This window comes from Hemiscyllium ocellatum, chromosome 37 (assembly GCF_020745735.1).
Source record: "Hemiscyllium ocellatum isolate sHemOce1 chromosome 37, sHemOce1.pat.X.cur, whole genome shotgun sequence".
NCBI classification, from domain to species: domain Eukaryota; kingdom Metazoa; phylum Chordata; class Chondrichthyes; order Orectolobiformes; family Hemiscylliidae; genus Hemiscyllium; species Hemiscyllium ocellatum.
This window is the reverse complement of record NC_083437.1, coordinates 34,825,776-34,841,510: the sequence shown is the minus strand read 5'-3', so window position 1 is coordinate 34,841,510 and position 15,735 is coordinate 34,825,776. Positions and strand designations below refer to the sequence as shown.

At 40.5% G+C, this 15,735-nt stretch overlaps 1 protein-coding gene across 2 annotated transcripts in view; it reads right to left on the bottom strand.

Moving 5' to 3' along the window:
• The window catches only part of espn (espin), a 159,056-nt gene that overhangs the window by 31,330 nt on the left and 111,991 nt on the right, over nucleotides 1-15,735 (bottom strand). For both annotated transcript variants that reach the window (XM_060852005.1, XM_060852004.1), the window contains exons 10-11: nucleotides 6,414-6,550; nucleotides 6,103-6,300 (exon numbers count right to left, since the gene is read on the bottom strand). In XM_060852005.1, coding sequence (XP_060707988.1) covers nucleotides 6,103-6,300; nucleotides 6,414-6,550 — 335 coding nt within the window. The remainder of the gene's footprint in view (nucleotides 1-6,102; nucleotides 6,301-6,413; nucleotides 6,551-15,735) is intronic.

Below are 15,735 nucleotides of genomic sequence, written 5' to 3'. Positions count from 1 at the left end.
AGGGGATTGTTCTTAGATTAGATTAGATTCCCTACAGTGAGAAAACAGGCCCTTTGGCCCAACAAGTCCACACCGACCCTCTGAAGAGCAACACACCCAGTCCCATTCCCCTACATTTATCCCTGACTAATGCATGGCCAATTCACCTGACCCGCACATCTTTGGACTGTGGGGGGAAACTGGAGCACCCAGAGGAAACCCACGCAGACACGGGGAGAATATGCAAATTCTACACAGACAGTTGCCCGAGGCTGGAGTTGAACCCGGGTCCCTGGCACTGTGAGACAGCAGTGCTAACCACTGAGCCACCATGCCACCCCTGTCCATTGTTTTTGCCTGTTCTTTTAAAAAGTTGCCCACTTCATTCCAATGTCTACTCTATCCATATAACGTGGCAAATTCCTCATTTTTCAAGTACTTCTTCAATCTCCTTTTGAAAGTTGCACTTGATTCTTCTTTCATTTGGTACATTGGAGATTACAATAACCCATTGTCTTTAAAATAATCTAATTTACCCCCAGCCTCTACTGGATTATTTATTGGTTATCTGAAATATATGTCCTTGGGGTACTGATCCACCTGTCAGGGGAGGTGGAATGGGTCTGGGTGGGTTACTTTTTGGAGGGTCAGTGTGGATTTGTTGGGCCGAAGGGCCTGTTTCCACACTGCTGAGATTTTATAATTCTATGATTCAGTGAAATCACTGAGTCACCATCAAATCCTGCCATATTAAAACTCCCCTCAATTTTCTCTGTTCCAAAAATACCAGCTCCTCTCATCTCTCCACGTCACTGAAGTCACTCATTCCCCGTGCTTTTCTGGGGAAGAATCATTTCCTTCATCTTCTAGGCCTTCACTCTTCCTAATGTGTAACACTCAGAACTGGACACAATACTTCAGCTGAGGCCAAACCAGTCATTTACATTTTGTGTACCTTAATAAAGAGAAACTGAAGTATCAATACAGATCCCTGGAAACATTGCATTTCATTCCATAATCCAAATCATTTATCCTTACTCTGTCTCCTATGCTAGAATCCAAATCAAATAGACTGCTTTCATTCCCTTCATCTCCATCACCCTGTCTTTCAAATAGTTGGTAGATGCATTCCCCATGTTTCCAAGTCCACTTCAAAAGTCTCAATTCAAAATTTGGAGCCCAGGCCTGGAATTATTCTTAATCAAAACCACAAAAATGTCAAAAAGTAATTCATCACTGATTTATGCAACCCTAAAATAAATTAATTTACTTTAGAATTCAAAACCGCTGATAGGAACTGCAGTCCTCAATGAGACTCATTGGTAACAGTTTCAAATTGAGATTGGAATGTCCTACATAATCACATTCAATTCTATTTGCTGTGTGCCTTTACTAATTGATACCCTTTGATCATATACGTGCTTGCCTACTCTGTTCCCATATGCATTACCTCACATTTATCTGCATGAAAATCCATCTGGTGTTCCTTGTGTTAACTTGCTGATCAGCCTGAGTGCTGTTACCATTTTTCATGGGTAACAATTCCTGGGATGTGCTGAAAAAGTCCTGGGCCATTAAAGCACAAAATGTCTCTCAGTAAGGTAAAATAGTGGAAAATAAAATGAAACCTTGTACTCGCATCTGGTATGAAAGGTCAAGATTTTTCCTTATACTTCTAAGACTGAAATAAAGTTTATTATTTGATAAATGAGTAGTAGCTTTAATATCTGAGGATCTTGCACTGTTTGAATAATCTTTAAATTTTGATTTTATGTTAATCTCTTATGTGATACTTCCTAAACAGCACAATGGAGTTTCAGATATATTTTTGCATTGATGTATGAGGATGGGTGCAGAATATATTTTGAGGAAGTTAAATGCCATTAATTTAAAACTGGTGGTCAATGCATTCAAGCTCATCTTAATGTTTGTAATTTGTAAAGTTTAAATTCAAAACACCGACTCAATGAAATGTTACACTCTGCACAGCAATCCAATCCACACTAGCTATGCCAAGCAAGTTTCATCAAATAAACTCTCAGCAGATAGCCATACAGTCTACTAATGTTCATTTCTTCTTATTCTTTTATGGGTTGTAGGTATCAGTGGAAAGACCATTTGTTGCCATGTTGAATTGCCCTTGAACAGAGTGTCCTCCCCCATGTCAGGGGGCAGTTAAGAGTCAAGCACAGTGTTGTGGGTCTTGAATCACATGTAGGCTATACCAGGTAAGGAGGACAGTTTCCTTCCCCAAAAGACATTAGTGAGCCATGGTTATCAGCACCTCGTTGAGATTTTATAGGCTGATCGCAAAGTATATATATTTTATAAGAATATATAGTGTGTTATGATGTAAGAACAGATTATATCTCTCAAATATTTTGGTGCATTTATCCCAATAATAATAATATTCAATGAAAAACAAAATAAATTCTGGATACTTGGAAATCTGAGACAACCCAAACAAAAACAACCCAAAATGTTAGTTCTGCTTTCTCGCCACAGATGCTCCCAGACCTGCTGAGCTTCTCCAGAAATTTGTTTTTGTTTCAGCTTTCCAGTACCTGCATCACTTTGTTTTATATAAAGATTGTTAAGGATGGCTAAATTTTGGTCAAACCCAGAGATCAATCGCTGGTACAAAGGACATTGGAACATCATTTTCTGGAAGGTTTGTGGAGCCAGTTGTATAAAGGTATGGTCACCACAGTCCCAGAGGACTATGGGTGATCTGTCATTTAGAGACAACCAGTGGTGAGTTGAACCTGAAGGTCACCGTACCTCAGGCGAGGTGAGAAGGCAGGATCTTTGTGCTAACCTCAGCTGGTACAGGAATTGGGCTGCCGGTATCATTCTGCATCGCAATTTCCCAAATGAGCTAACCAATCCCCTGTATCCAGCATACAACTGAGGTAGCAACATTTTTCGTAAGGAAATTTGTATGCAACTGACTTCTGATGGTTTGCAAAGCACCCACACCTTCCCCTTCACCTCCATCCAAAGCCCCAAAAGATCCTTCCACATCCAACAGAAATCTGCCTGTACCTCTACAAATGTCACCTACTGCATCTGTTGCACCCAATGTGGTCTCCTCTACACTGGAGAGACAGGACGTCAAGAGAGCATCTCTCAGACACCCGCAACAACCAATCCCACCACCCCATTGCTGAACACTTTAACTGCCCCTCCCACTCAACCAAAAACATACAGGTGCTTGGCCTCCTCCATTGCCAAACCCTAACCACTCAATGTCTGGAGGAAGAATGCCTGACCTTCCACCTTGGGATATTGCAACTACATGGGATTAATGTGGATTTCACCAGTTTCCCCATTTCGCCTCCCCCTACCTTATCCCAGTTTCAACCTTCCAACTTGACACTGTCCTTTTGACCTGTCCATCATCCTTCCTATCTATCAGCTACCCCCTCCTCTTCCACCTATCACCTTCTCCCCATCTTCGTCTACCTATCGCGTTCTCAGCTACCTCCTCCCCAGGCCACCCCCCTCCCATTTCTCTCTCAGCCCCCCTTGGCCCACAAGCCTCATTCCTGATGAAGGGCTTATGCCCGAAACGTTGATTCTCCTGCTCCTCGAATGCTGCCTGACCCGCTGTGCTTTTCCAGCACCACACTCTCAACGCTGATGGTTTGCACTGAAATAGTACTGCCTTTACAATCCTGGAGTTCTGGAAGCTGCAACCTCTTCTGATGTTGTGTAATCAAGATGTGCAATACACCTCAGTACCAACAGCATAAGCCAACCTCGATCTTCAAGTTCTAAAGGTCTATTTAGATGGAATGGTCTTCAGAATGAGAAAACGGTTGATCCACATCATAACAGAAGTGGAAGGGGAGTGTAGATGTAAGTGACTCTGACAGTGAGGCACTAGAGCAAAAGTCAACAATCCATTGGTTATTGTTCCCATTGGTGGCATTGTTTGAATTCATGCATTAACCAAATAAGTTCAGCAGTAAATCCCTGACAGTAAGCTTGGCACAGAATGGTTGAAATTTCAGCAGAATTCTGCAAAATTGCAATTCAGGACCACATCTCGTCAGAGATAATAACATAGATCTAGTACAGAGAAGCACCAAAACTATCCAAAATAATAAAGGCCTCAATCTGCTCCAGTTGCCAATCAGATTAGCCTAGAGCCTTGCTGTCAATAAAATGACCAACTTGGATCCAGAATGAAACCAGTGAATGTCATTTGGCAGTTAAAGAAAGTAGGCAGAGCTGACGTGGCCCAGATTATTCTGAATGGATTTTGTACAGTTCTGGACCAAGCTCAAATGTGAATTGTAAGTGTGCAAGGTAATTTGAGAAAATTATACACAAGACCTGGCTTCAGGTTACAGCAGGGAGGCGAAAGAGAGGACTGCAGATGCTGGAGATCAGAGTCAAATTGTGTAGCGCTGGAAAAGCACAGGCAGTCAGGCAGCATCCGAGGCGCAGGAGCGTCGACATTTCGAGCATAAGTTCTTCATCAGGAACGAAGATGCGAAACTTACTGTTAGGGATTTACTGCGGAGCTTATCTGGTTAATGCATTAACGCAAACAATGCCACCAATAGGAGTAATAATTAATGAATTATTGGTTTTTGGCAATGCAGGCAAAAACAAGTATCTAAACTTAAGAGATCCAACTCTGCCAGTCTTGTTCATGAGATATTGTGAGCAGGGATAACCAGAGAGCAGAAGACGAGAATCCCCTTGTATCTAACTTCCACAGAAGAGTCTTCAGAACTGCACTTGGTTTGATTCATTCCTAAATGAGTAGGACCAATGATGTTGCTCTGGCAGAGAGTCAACATGGGCTGAACAAGCAGAGTGGACTTGTCTTTGCCATACTCATTCTCTGATTCAATTCAGTTCAATGAGAAATGGTAACACTGAATATTGAAATGCTTGCAGAAAGTTTTGGCTTATCACCAAGTTTTCAATCAAGTACGAAGTTGAGCACTGCCATCTCAATGCCTGACCAACTAACAGTAACCAATTGTTAGTTGGTTACGATCCATATTTCTTCAAATTGATATTTTCATGTGCACAAACAAAATGCAAAGGTTCTTGAAATGAAGGAAACTTGAAGTTACCTTTCGTAAGTTAAGAACAATGTTTGAGAGAGAGAGAGGAGCTTATGAAAAGGTCTCGGGAATGAAAAATTGCATTCATAATGCAAAACAGAGACCAAAAAACAATTCCAAACATAAGTATAGGAACAGTATACTCATATACGAATTTACAAACTTGTATATGAGTAGATGAGTATAGGAATTCAATCCTCGAGCCAGTTCACTGAGTGTGGACTTCTGTTCCAATCACTCTAAAAAAGCAATTGGGAAAGACTTAACAGCTAGCAGAGGGAAGTTATCCCATCTGGATACAAACTAGGTCATTCTTTGAGTCAATGAATTAGACAGCACAGAAGATTGTCATGTACCCCATTGTGTTCATGCTTTTTGAAAGCACTATCCAATTATCCCACTCTTTCCCCATTATTCTACAATTTGCCCTTCATAGATATATTCAATTCCCTTTTGAAAAATACGACTGAATCTGTTCCCCATTTCCTTTCTGGCAGAGTATTCCAATATGTTGCCTGGTCTCAGGCAGAAGGTAAACTTTCTTCACACAGAGATCTACAAAACCATGGTAATTCCTTCCAGGGTTACAGGTGTAGAAAGAAACTGTAACAAGGTTCAAGATTAGATTGAATGGGTGGATGAAGTGGTTGAAGGAGATAAGGGAAAAGATAGGGAGTGAATGTGATTAGAACTATTTCTTGGGATGGTGGGTAAACACTGACTCAAAGTTATTGGGTCAAATGGCCTTTTTTAACATTGTAACCTCCATGTATTTAACTGCATACTTAGCATCAAGACTTATTTGATATTTTTGTAACTTTGCTTGGCATAACAGTGAGAAATTTCACTTCAATCATACTAGCCCTCTTAACTAAGCTTTTCATTCTCTCAGATTTTTCTTTATTCAGCCATGATTTGGTGCATAAACTTTGATGAAATTATAGCTTCAGAAATCTTGAAGTTGATCAAAAAACACAGCGAAGAGGGCACAAGTGATTTAGATACAGAGGAGCAGGGTTTATTTTTAAAAACTCACTCGACGTTTCTGCTCTTCCTCTTCCTGGATCTTGACCTGCAGTTTTCGTGCCATCACCTGCCTCTTCCACTCTGGGATTGGGGTTCCCTGCTCATCGTGAGTTGGTATGAGAGACTCAACATCCATCGTCTGTGACGTTGCCATGCCATTTACAGCTGGTTCAGTTGGGCTGCCCACCTGGCGCTTTGCATATTCAGGCTGTCATGGAGCAAATAAAGTAAAGAAACATTTGAAGAAGTGTTGATTTGCTCACATTTCAGGTCTGCATTGTCAACATAAAATCCTTCATCTCCGATATACTGAGTACTTACTATTGCCCCAGAACTTGCAAAGACCACGGTACATCCTTTACTCTGTGTGGTTGGCTTCAGATTTTTCCCAGCTTTGATCTCAGCCAGTAACTCAGAGTTATCACTTGTAGGGGACATCATGTTGAAAGATTTTGGACCTGTGCAAAGCAGATATGAGAAATTAGGGATCAATGGAAGACACTTGGTGAGCAATTTTACCAATAAACCTCTTCATGACAGACTTCAATCTGTTCAGCTCCTGCTGGTTAGGAGACCTGCAAGTTTGGAAGGACTGTTATTTTGAACTCTTATTTCTCAATTTTTCTAAATTATTGCTGGACTTTTTATTTATTTTATTTTTCTACTAATTTTCCCTAAGAATTTGTACTTAAGAATCTATACCTAGGTACCTAAGATATGACTTGTAAGTGATGACTTGTAAACTTTTCACTGCAGTCATGTGAGGACATGTGACAAATGCTAATTCAAATTCAATTCAACTTCATGTGGAAAGTGTGGGAATCTCTGAGTTCCATGTATGTAAATTCTATATTTTAGAATGTTGTAGAATGAGATTTATCAAGTTTGCGATAATTAGACTAGGAATTTTGGAATTTAGAAAATTCCTGGCACTTGAAAAAATGGGCAAATGGGCTTCATCATTGCGTTTCATCATTTCAAGTATCTTTTGATAGATAGGACCTTGCCACAGGCTTCTGAACCCTGCCATCAGGCTCATAAGGAGGATCAGAAGTCTGCACTATGTGCAAAACACTAATCTGTAATCAGTAATGCTGGAAGGATAATAGGAAGCTCCTCCAGATTGAGAGACACAGTGAGAGATATTTCCTTACAAACCTAAGAAATTGGACCATTTGGCCCTTGAGCTTGCCCTGCTATTCAATAAGATCACGGCCAATGGGCTCGCCTTTCAAATTCCACATTAGATTCCTTGCCTCATCAGAAACTATCTACTTCCACCTTAAAATATTTAATAACCATCTCCATTGCTTTCTGATTCAGAGAGATCCAAAGTCGCACAAAAAAAATTCTCTTTATTGCTGGCCAACAAAGGTACTCCCAAACTTTGAAACAGTACTCCATAGTCTTGGACGCACCTAAAATGGAATCATCCTTTCCACATTCACCTTGCCACAATCTTTCTGGACTTCCTTCACTTCAATCAAAGTAAATTCTGAGTAAATCAGAGCGATTACCCCAAGGTGGAGACAGCCACCTATCCTTTGTTTTAATGTTTAAATTGAAAAACAGCCTCATTCACTGGCCCGCCATTGTCGAGGGGGCTTCTAAACCTGCCTGGAGGGTTGAGCTCCCATTAAAACAACTGGAGCCAACTCTGGGCGCCTAACAAAGGACTGAACATTCCAGTCGATGTTCAATAGGCTTTCACAAACCAATAACTGAACAAATCTGGTCTCCAATGCTTGTGGATGGCTAGCCCTGCCATTACCCTCCCACTCCCTTCATACCACTGGGAAAATGGCCAGGGGCTGGATGGAACTGGGAAGTGACTTTTGTGCCCAACTCCTAAATGTCCCCAACTGGGACTTTAACAAAACCTCTTTATATTCTTTAAGTCAACTATACAGTAACACCCCCAATGTCATCTGTGAAAACTAATTTAATGTAATATTAACTGACATTAAAACATCAAGTAATATAGAAACATAGAAATAGGAGCAGGGTGGGCCATTCAGCCATTTCAGCCTGCCCCACCATTCAACATGATCATGGCTGATCATCCAACTCAGTCCCTATTTAATCACTATCTTCATGAATTTTGTACCTAGGCTTCCTAATTCAAATTAAATATCTAGCTTACTTCCATCTTATTATTCATTATGTTGTACACCACTATCATACTTCCCCAGAGTCCTCTTTATTCAAAATAAGTTCAATTTTTATTTAGTTTTATTTTTCTTGGAACCAGAGGAAGTGTAAAAGTCTAGAAAGACAAGAAAGAAAGAAAATTCTGTGTCATTAATGTGTGAGTTTATTTAAATTGTGACATCAATGAGCGTGTAAGAGCTCCAATTTGAAGATTTATTTCTAAAGGAGCTGTTTGGAAGAGTCACAGCATTTTCACAGCTTTACACCCAGGGACTTAACATTCTAAATCCTAGTGGAAACTGGTTCAATCCTTAAGAGATTTATGTTAATCAGTGTCACATCATGAGTAGACAGTGACAAGCAGATTCAACCACTGATAGTTTGGTCAGTTAACATTAGGCTTGGCAGCAAGTATGCAAAACTATAAAACCATTATGTAAAATCCTACTTCATTCACTATATTCATATGCAACTTCACTTCAATAATGAAGGTGCTAATCTATTTAAAGTAAACAGCAATTGCTAAAATAAGAATTTCATACAGGCATATTTGTGTGCCTATTCCAAACCCCCCACTATGTTATTCAATCCATTGATTTTTTTCTATAAGCCATTAAATGTAAATTTGAAGAACAAATTGCAAGCAAAATAGCATACCCCAGAAAAGGCCTTGTCTCAAAACTTCAATCCAATTTAATCAAAGCTTATAATCATAACAATTAAATAAAGTCTTGTGGCAAAGAGAAGAACATTTAAACAATTAATTCCTTCTAGATAGGTTGCCCTTTGGGAGAAAGCTGGATTTGAGACAAGAAGTGTTTTCATCTGAGCAACATGATAGAAGTTGAGAAATGGTTTGAAGAATATTTTTAATATCCTGTCTCCAGACGTTAGTGATATCACATCAGCTGAGACTGAACGCAGCAGCATTTGGAAACTAGGTGCAAGTCGTTTCTTGCTGAGGCAATGCAAATTGCTGTCATTGGTGTAAAAAACTAATATCTTGTTGTGAGATTGTGTTTTCAACTGTCAAGTTTGTATCCAAACAGTGACATTTTTCCATTCTAAGTACTTAAGAATGTAAAGTAGATGCAGTAGAACTAAACTTCTTGCACAATAATTTATGCACCAAGCCTCAGTGAAATAGGTGGAGTTTTATTGTCCAATCTATTAATAGTCAGTACTAATTGAAAGAACCATTGAGTGGCTGACACCCTGGAGAAACACTAAGCTGCTGTGCAAACTGATGTGTTCACCAGAAAGGTGCATACAAACAGGGTATTTCATAAGGAAAACAAAGGTAACTTCCAAAACTGTTTACAGTTTTGCCCATCTAGATTCAGGGTCCTTACATTTTTAGCAATGCTTTATAACAAGCAAGGTAGGATTTAGTCATTCTTTCACACTTCCTCCCACCATCAATTAGCCCATTTAGCAGGCTGTCCCTCTGTGTATAACTGTGGATGCACAATGATCAAGCTGTAATTCTAATAGGACTAGACATGGAAATGCAGGAAGGATGTTCCCAGTGTCCAGGGAATATTGAACCAGAGGTCCTGGTTTAAGGATACAAGTTGGGACATTTAGGACTAAGATCTGGGGAAACTTCTTCACCCAGACAGTGGTGAGCCTGTGGAATTCTCTGCCGCAGAAAGCAGCTGAGATCAAACAATTTAATGTTTTCAAGAAGGAGACAGATACAGTTCTTGCAGCTAAAGGGTATGGGGAGAAAATTGGAACAGGGAACAGAGTCCGATGATCGACCATGATCATTGAATGTGGATCAGGCTTGAAGGGCAGAATGGCCTACTCCTGCTCCTATTTTCGATGGTATCTCAGATTTGGGTAAAGATAACAGATACCACACAGAACAGATGTAAAGAAATGCTTAAGAGAAAAGAAGTGTCTTTGAGCATATGGTTCCAAAGGGTATCCACCAATGGAGTTTCTCCTTGTGACCATTCTGGCTCTGTTGCTGACTAATTAATGAAAGATAGATCTATACAGTAAATTGTCAATCCTCATTGTTTCACGTGACTACAAGAATGGCAAAAGGTGAATTAAATGGGCTTTGGTCTTTTATCATCTAGTAATTGTCATGAGCACATCCACGAGTTTAGTGTGGCCCTTACTCTGTGATTGTAGATGAATGATATATGTTTGAGTTAGTTTGGCTCATTAACAAGACTCCCTCATGAAGAATGATCATCTGGGTGAAGGCAGAACTGTTCAGCTAGAGTCAGCAGCATCAGGAGAAATGAGATGACATGTCAAGAAAGGAAAACCTAAAAATAAACATATAGCCTTGCACGGTGCTTCAATGCGTACACAGACACAGAACTGCTCTTGTCTTGGTCATACGGCACTGATCAGCTCGCAAAGGTCAATGGACAACAAACTACCAGTTTTGGCTAAGTGGAAGCAATCTCATTCGTGAATCAAAAGGCCATGGGTTGCACTCTTGGCGATGCTGTCGCTCACACAATACTGGGGCTCCATCTACATTGAGGCATGCAAGCTTTGTGGTGCTCTTCAAAGAAGAGTGGGATATTTAGCCTAATGTTCTGGACAACCGAAGAAAAGATCATCAGGTCATTTAGTTCAATGTCAATTGTTTGTGAATCTTACCACGTGCAAATTTGTTATAAAATCTTTAGGACATTGGGCTCATAGGGTCATACAGCACGGAATCAGATACTTCAGTCCAACCAATCCATGCCAAACATAATCCCAAACTGAACTAGTCCCATCTGCCTGTTCCTGGCCCTTATCCCTCCAAACCATCACTATTCGTGAACCTATCTAAATGTCTTTTAAACATTTTAACCATGCCTACATTCACCACTTCCTCAGGAAATTCGTTCTACATGCGAACCAACCTCTATTGAAAAAATTTGCCCCTCGTGTCCTTTTTTTAAATCTCCCTCCTCTCACCTTAAAAACGTTCCTCCTAATCTTGAAATCCCCCATCTTGAGGTTTAAAAGATGCATTAAAAATGCATTGCTTTTCTTTTGTTGTTACCAATATCAAACCTCCCCCCCACCCCCCCCCCCACCCTGCCACAGTAGAATAAGGCCACTGGGTACAGTAAAATGCTGTCAGGATATTCTATTATAGGTTTAACTCCCTGCTGTTAGTACACAACTAAATAATTAATACTTTAACTACTTTCAAATGGGACATTCAGAGCAACATGGTACCTGCCTTAATCTCACAAGAAGTTATATTAGTCATACAGATCAGATCTCATTTATTATTAACTGGCCAAATGATTGAAAACAACATTATCTACTGTAGCATTATTTCAGAGGCTTTTACAACAGATGTCCAACTATTCAAAGTAGCTCTAAGCTACGGATAATCACAAATAACAAGAGGCACAATCCACAAAGACAATATTCACTGAACACAAATAAATAATTTATTGACAGAATTGGAAATGCAGTCTTTAGGAGGTGGTGAGTTAAATACAAATCTCATCGTGACAAAGTACAGCTTATGAGCATTGAATATTGTTCGACGCAATAAATATTGCAAAAGATTTTTTTTGCTTCTTTTCCTTCCAATTTCCCCTATATCAGCCTCACAAAATAATTAACTCTCAAGAGTATATATCGTGAAGCTCTATGCTAGTTTTCCAAGCAACCATGGTACAAGAGTCTAGATTAGTGTGGTGCTGGAAAAGCACAGCTGGTCAGGCAGCATCCAAGGAGCAGGAAAATCAACATTTCAGGCAAAAGCCCTTCATTAGGACTGAAGGCAGAGAGCCTCCAGGGTGGAGAGATAAATGGGAGGGGGGTGGAGCTGGGGAGAAGGTAGCAAAGCATACCATAGGTGGATGGGGATGGGGATGAAGGTGATAGGTCAGAGAGGAGAGTGGGGAAGGTAGCAAAAAGCATCCATGGATAGAGAGCGAGCTAACATTTCGAATCTAGATGATTCTTCATCAGGGCATCTAGACTCAAAATGTTAGCTTGCTCTAATTCCATGGATGTTGCCCGACCCACTGTGATGTCCAGCATTTTGTTTTCAGTTAGGTCAAAGAGGTAGGTTTTAAGGAGTGTCTTAAAAGAAGAATAGAATAGGTTTTAGGTACAGCTGTCAATGACAGAGGCACAGAATAGCAGAGGAGCGCAGATATCTCAGATGACTGTGGGGTTGGAAGAAATTACAGAGAAAAGGAACTGGCAGAGTCAAACAAGTGTTGAAAAACAAGAATGGGAATTTTATACTGAGACATAACCAGCTGAAAGCCAAACCAGTTCATTGAGCACAGAGATCTAGTGGCTCTTCACTGGATAGGAACATGGGTATTTTTCAAAAGAGGTAAAATACTCCTTCTATTCAGTATGAGTTGGATCCCGTTAGATGTAGAGTAAGTGGAATTCATATGAGGAAAAAATTAAGATCAACTGTTTTATACCTCGATGAGATAATCTGTCAACACAATAAATAATCAAATCATAGAATCAACAGCACGTCATTCAGCCCATCAAGTCCACACTGATGCTTCAAGCAGCATCCTACCCAGGCCCACCTCCCCTCCTCTATCCCTGCATTCCCCATGGCTAATCCACTTAGATAACACATCATTTAGATATCACTATGGGCAATTTAGCATGGACAATCCACCTAACCTGTACTTCTTTGGACTCTGAGGGGAAACCAGAGTACCTGGAGGTAACCCATGCAGATACAGGGAGAATGTGCAAACTCCAGACAGGCAATCGTCAAAACATATGACACTGGAAAAGCACAGCAGGTATGGAAGCATCCGAGGAGCAGGAGGATCAACATTTCAGCTATAAGCCCTTCATCAGGAATGCTTGCCCAAACATCGACTCTCCTGCTCCTCGGATGCTGCCTGTCCTGCTGAGCTTTTCCAGCACCATACCTTTTCTCCACACAGGCAACTATCTAAGGTTGGAACTGAACCCAGGTCCCTGGAGCTGTGATGAAGTAGTGCTAACCAATGAGCCACCATGCTGTCTAAATTAAAAATTATTAAAATTAAAATTATTTAAAGTGCATACAGAAGGAATGACCACCAATCGGAGTTTTTGAAGGATATATATATGAAGTATATATGAAGCTCTCATGCCTAACAAGTAGTCTGTAAAGAGAATTCGGGGGTTATGAAAGGGAGAGTAGGTTACCAATGTAACATCATTGTAATGTAGAAACACAACCAGCAATTTACATGCAGCAAGCTCCTACAATGTTATAAAGGCCAGACAATTGGCTTTACTTCTGATGCTAATCAAAGAATAAATATCAACCATGGCCCTGGGCAGTATTCCCTGAATACCTTCAAAAGAGTGTTGTGGGGTCTTTCAGATCTACCCAAGAAATCCCAAAGACCTGAATTCAATACCTCCACCCAAAAGACGACAGCACAGTGCTTCCCTAATCCTGCACTGCGCTGTCAGCCTGGGCTTTTGAATTCAAGTCTCATGACTGGAAGCTGAGCCCATGACCCAGTGAAGAGGTGAGGGGGCTACCAACCAAGCTATGGGTGACATTACCAAACAATTTATCAAATATAAACAACATAAAATAGAGTGAATATGTTTTTAAGAGCACAAGACATAGGTGCTGGCAACTTGTGGAGTCTGCTCCACCATTCAATAAAATCGAGACTGGTCTATTATCTCAACTGCACTTTCTCAATTTATCTCCATATCCCTTGATTCCCTTTTGGCCAACAAATCGGTTCATCTCTATCTCAATGTACTCAAAGGTGAAGCATCCACAACCCTCTGGGGGGTTTCAAAGAGTACAGGGGTTTTGAAGAGTTGAACCTCTGACTGAAGAGATGTTTCCTCTTCTTGGTCCTAACTGGTGAATCCTTTGGTTAGGACCATGACCAAGGTTCTTACTCAGAAACTAAGCTGAGAAGGTTAGGCACCATTTATGGAGAGAATCAAAGTTAACGTTTCAGGTAGAGTGACCCTTCCTCAGACCAGTTGTGACCCGAAACGTTAACTCTGATTCTCTTCACAGATGCTGCCAGACCTGCTGAGCTTTTCCAGCAAATTCTATTTGTGTCTCTGACTTATCACATCCACAGTTTTCTCAGTTTATATGAACTATACTGTGAAACTCTCTTAACAACATTGGCTGTGAAATCCTAAGCTCAAAGTAATGGGTAGATTACTCAAACTATTGTCTGAAAAGGAGCTGTACATAGAAGTTTCTTTTAAAACCCTCATTATGTATCAATATTCCAGGTGATAGCATTCTGTTTGTTTTTATTATTTCACAGGACATGGGCATTTGCTGGCCAATCCAATAATTAATTTTATTTTTTATTCATTCACAGGGTAAGGGTGTCACTGCCTACACCAGATTTAATACCCAACCCAGAGTGCATTTACTAGTCAATCACATTTGTGGGTCTGGAATAACATGCAGTCCAGACCAGGTAAGGATGCCAGTTCCCATCACCAAAGGACAATAGTGAACAAAAGATGGAATTTTTTTTCAACAATGGTATTATTAGGCTCTTAATCCCAGATTTGTTTGAAAACTGAATTCAAATTCCACTGATTCAAGTTCTACGGCAGGATTCAAACCCGAGGCCCTAGAACATTACCTTGGTCTCAGGATTAGGCCATCGTATTTGTTTGCCATCCCTAATTTTTAGAGTCATAGAGAAGTACAGCGCGTTAGTAGACCCTTCGGTCCAACTCATTCATGTCGACCAGACATCCTTAATGAATCTAGTCTCATTTGTCACATTTGGCCCACATCATTCTAAACCCTTCCTATTCACACACCCATCCAGCTGCCTTTTAAATGTTGTAATTGTACCAGTCTCCACCACTTTCTCTGGCAGCTCATTCTATACATGCACCACCCTCTGCATGAAAAAATTGCCCCTTAGGTCCCTTTTTAAATCTTTCCTCTATCACCTTAAACCTATGTCCTCTAGTTTTGGACTCCCCCACCCCATAGAAAATACCTTGTCTATTTACCCTACTTATGCCCCTGATGATTTTATAAACTTCTATAAGGTCACCCCTCAGCCTCCGATGCTCCAGGGAAAACAGTCCTATCCTATTTAGACTCTCTCTGTAGCTCAAATTATCCAACCTTGGCAACATCCTTGCAAATCTTTTCAGAACCCTTTCATGTTTCAAAACATCCGAACTAAAGCAGGAGACGAGAATTACATGCAGCATCCCAATAGTGGCCTAACCAAAGTCCTGTACAGCCACAATATGACCTCCCAACTTTTATACTCAATGCACTGACCAGTAAAGGCAAGCATACCAAATGCCTTCTTCACTCTCCTGTCTACTTGGGACTCACTTTCAAGGAGCTATGAACCTGCTCTCAAAGGTCTCTTTGTTCAGCAACATTCCCTATGATTTTACCATTAAGTGTATAAGTCCTGCTCTGATTTGCCTTTCCAAAATGCAGCACCTTACATTTGTCTAAATTAAACTCCACCTGCCACTCCACGGCCCATTGGCCCATTTGATCAAG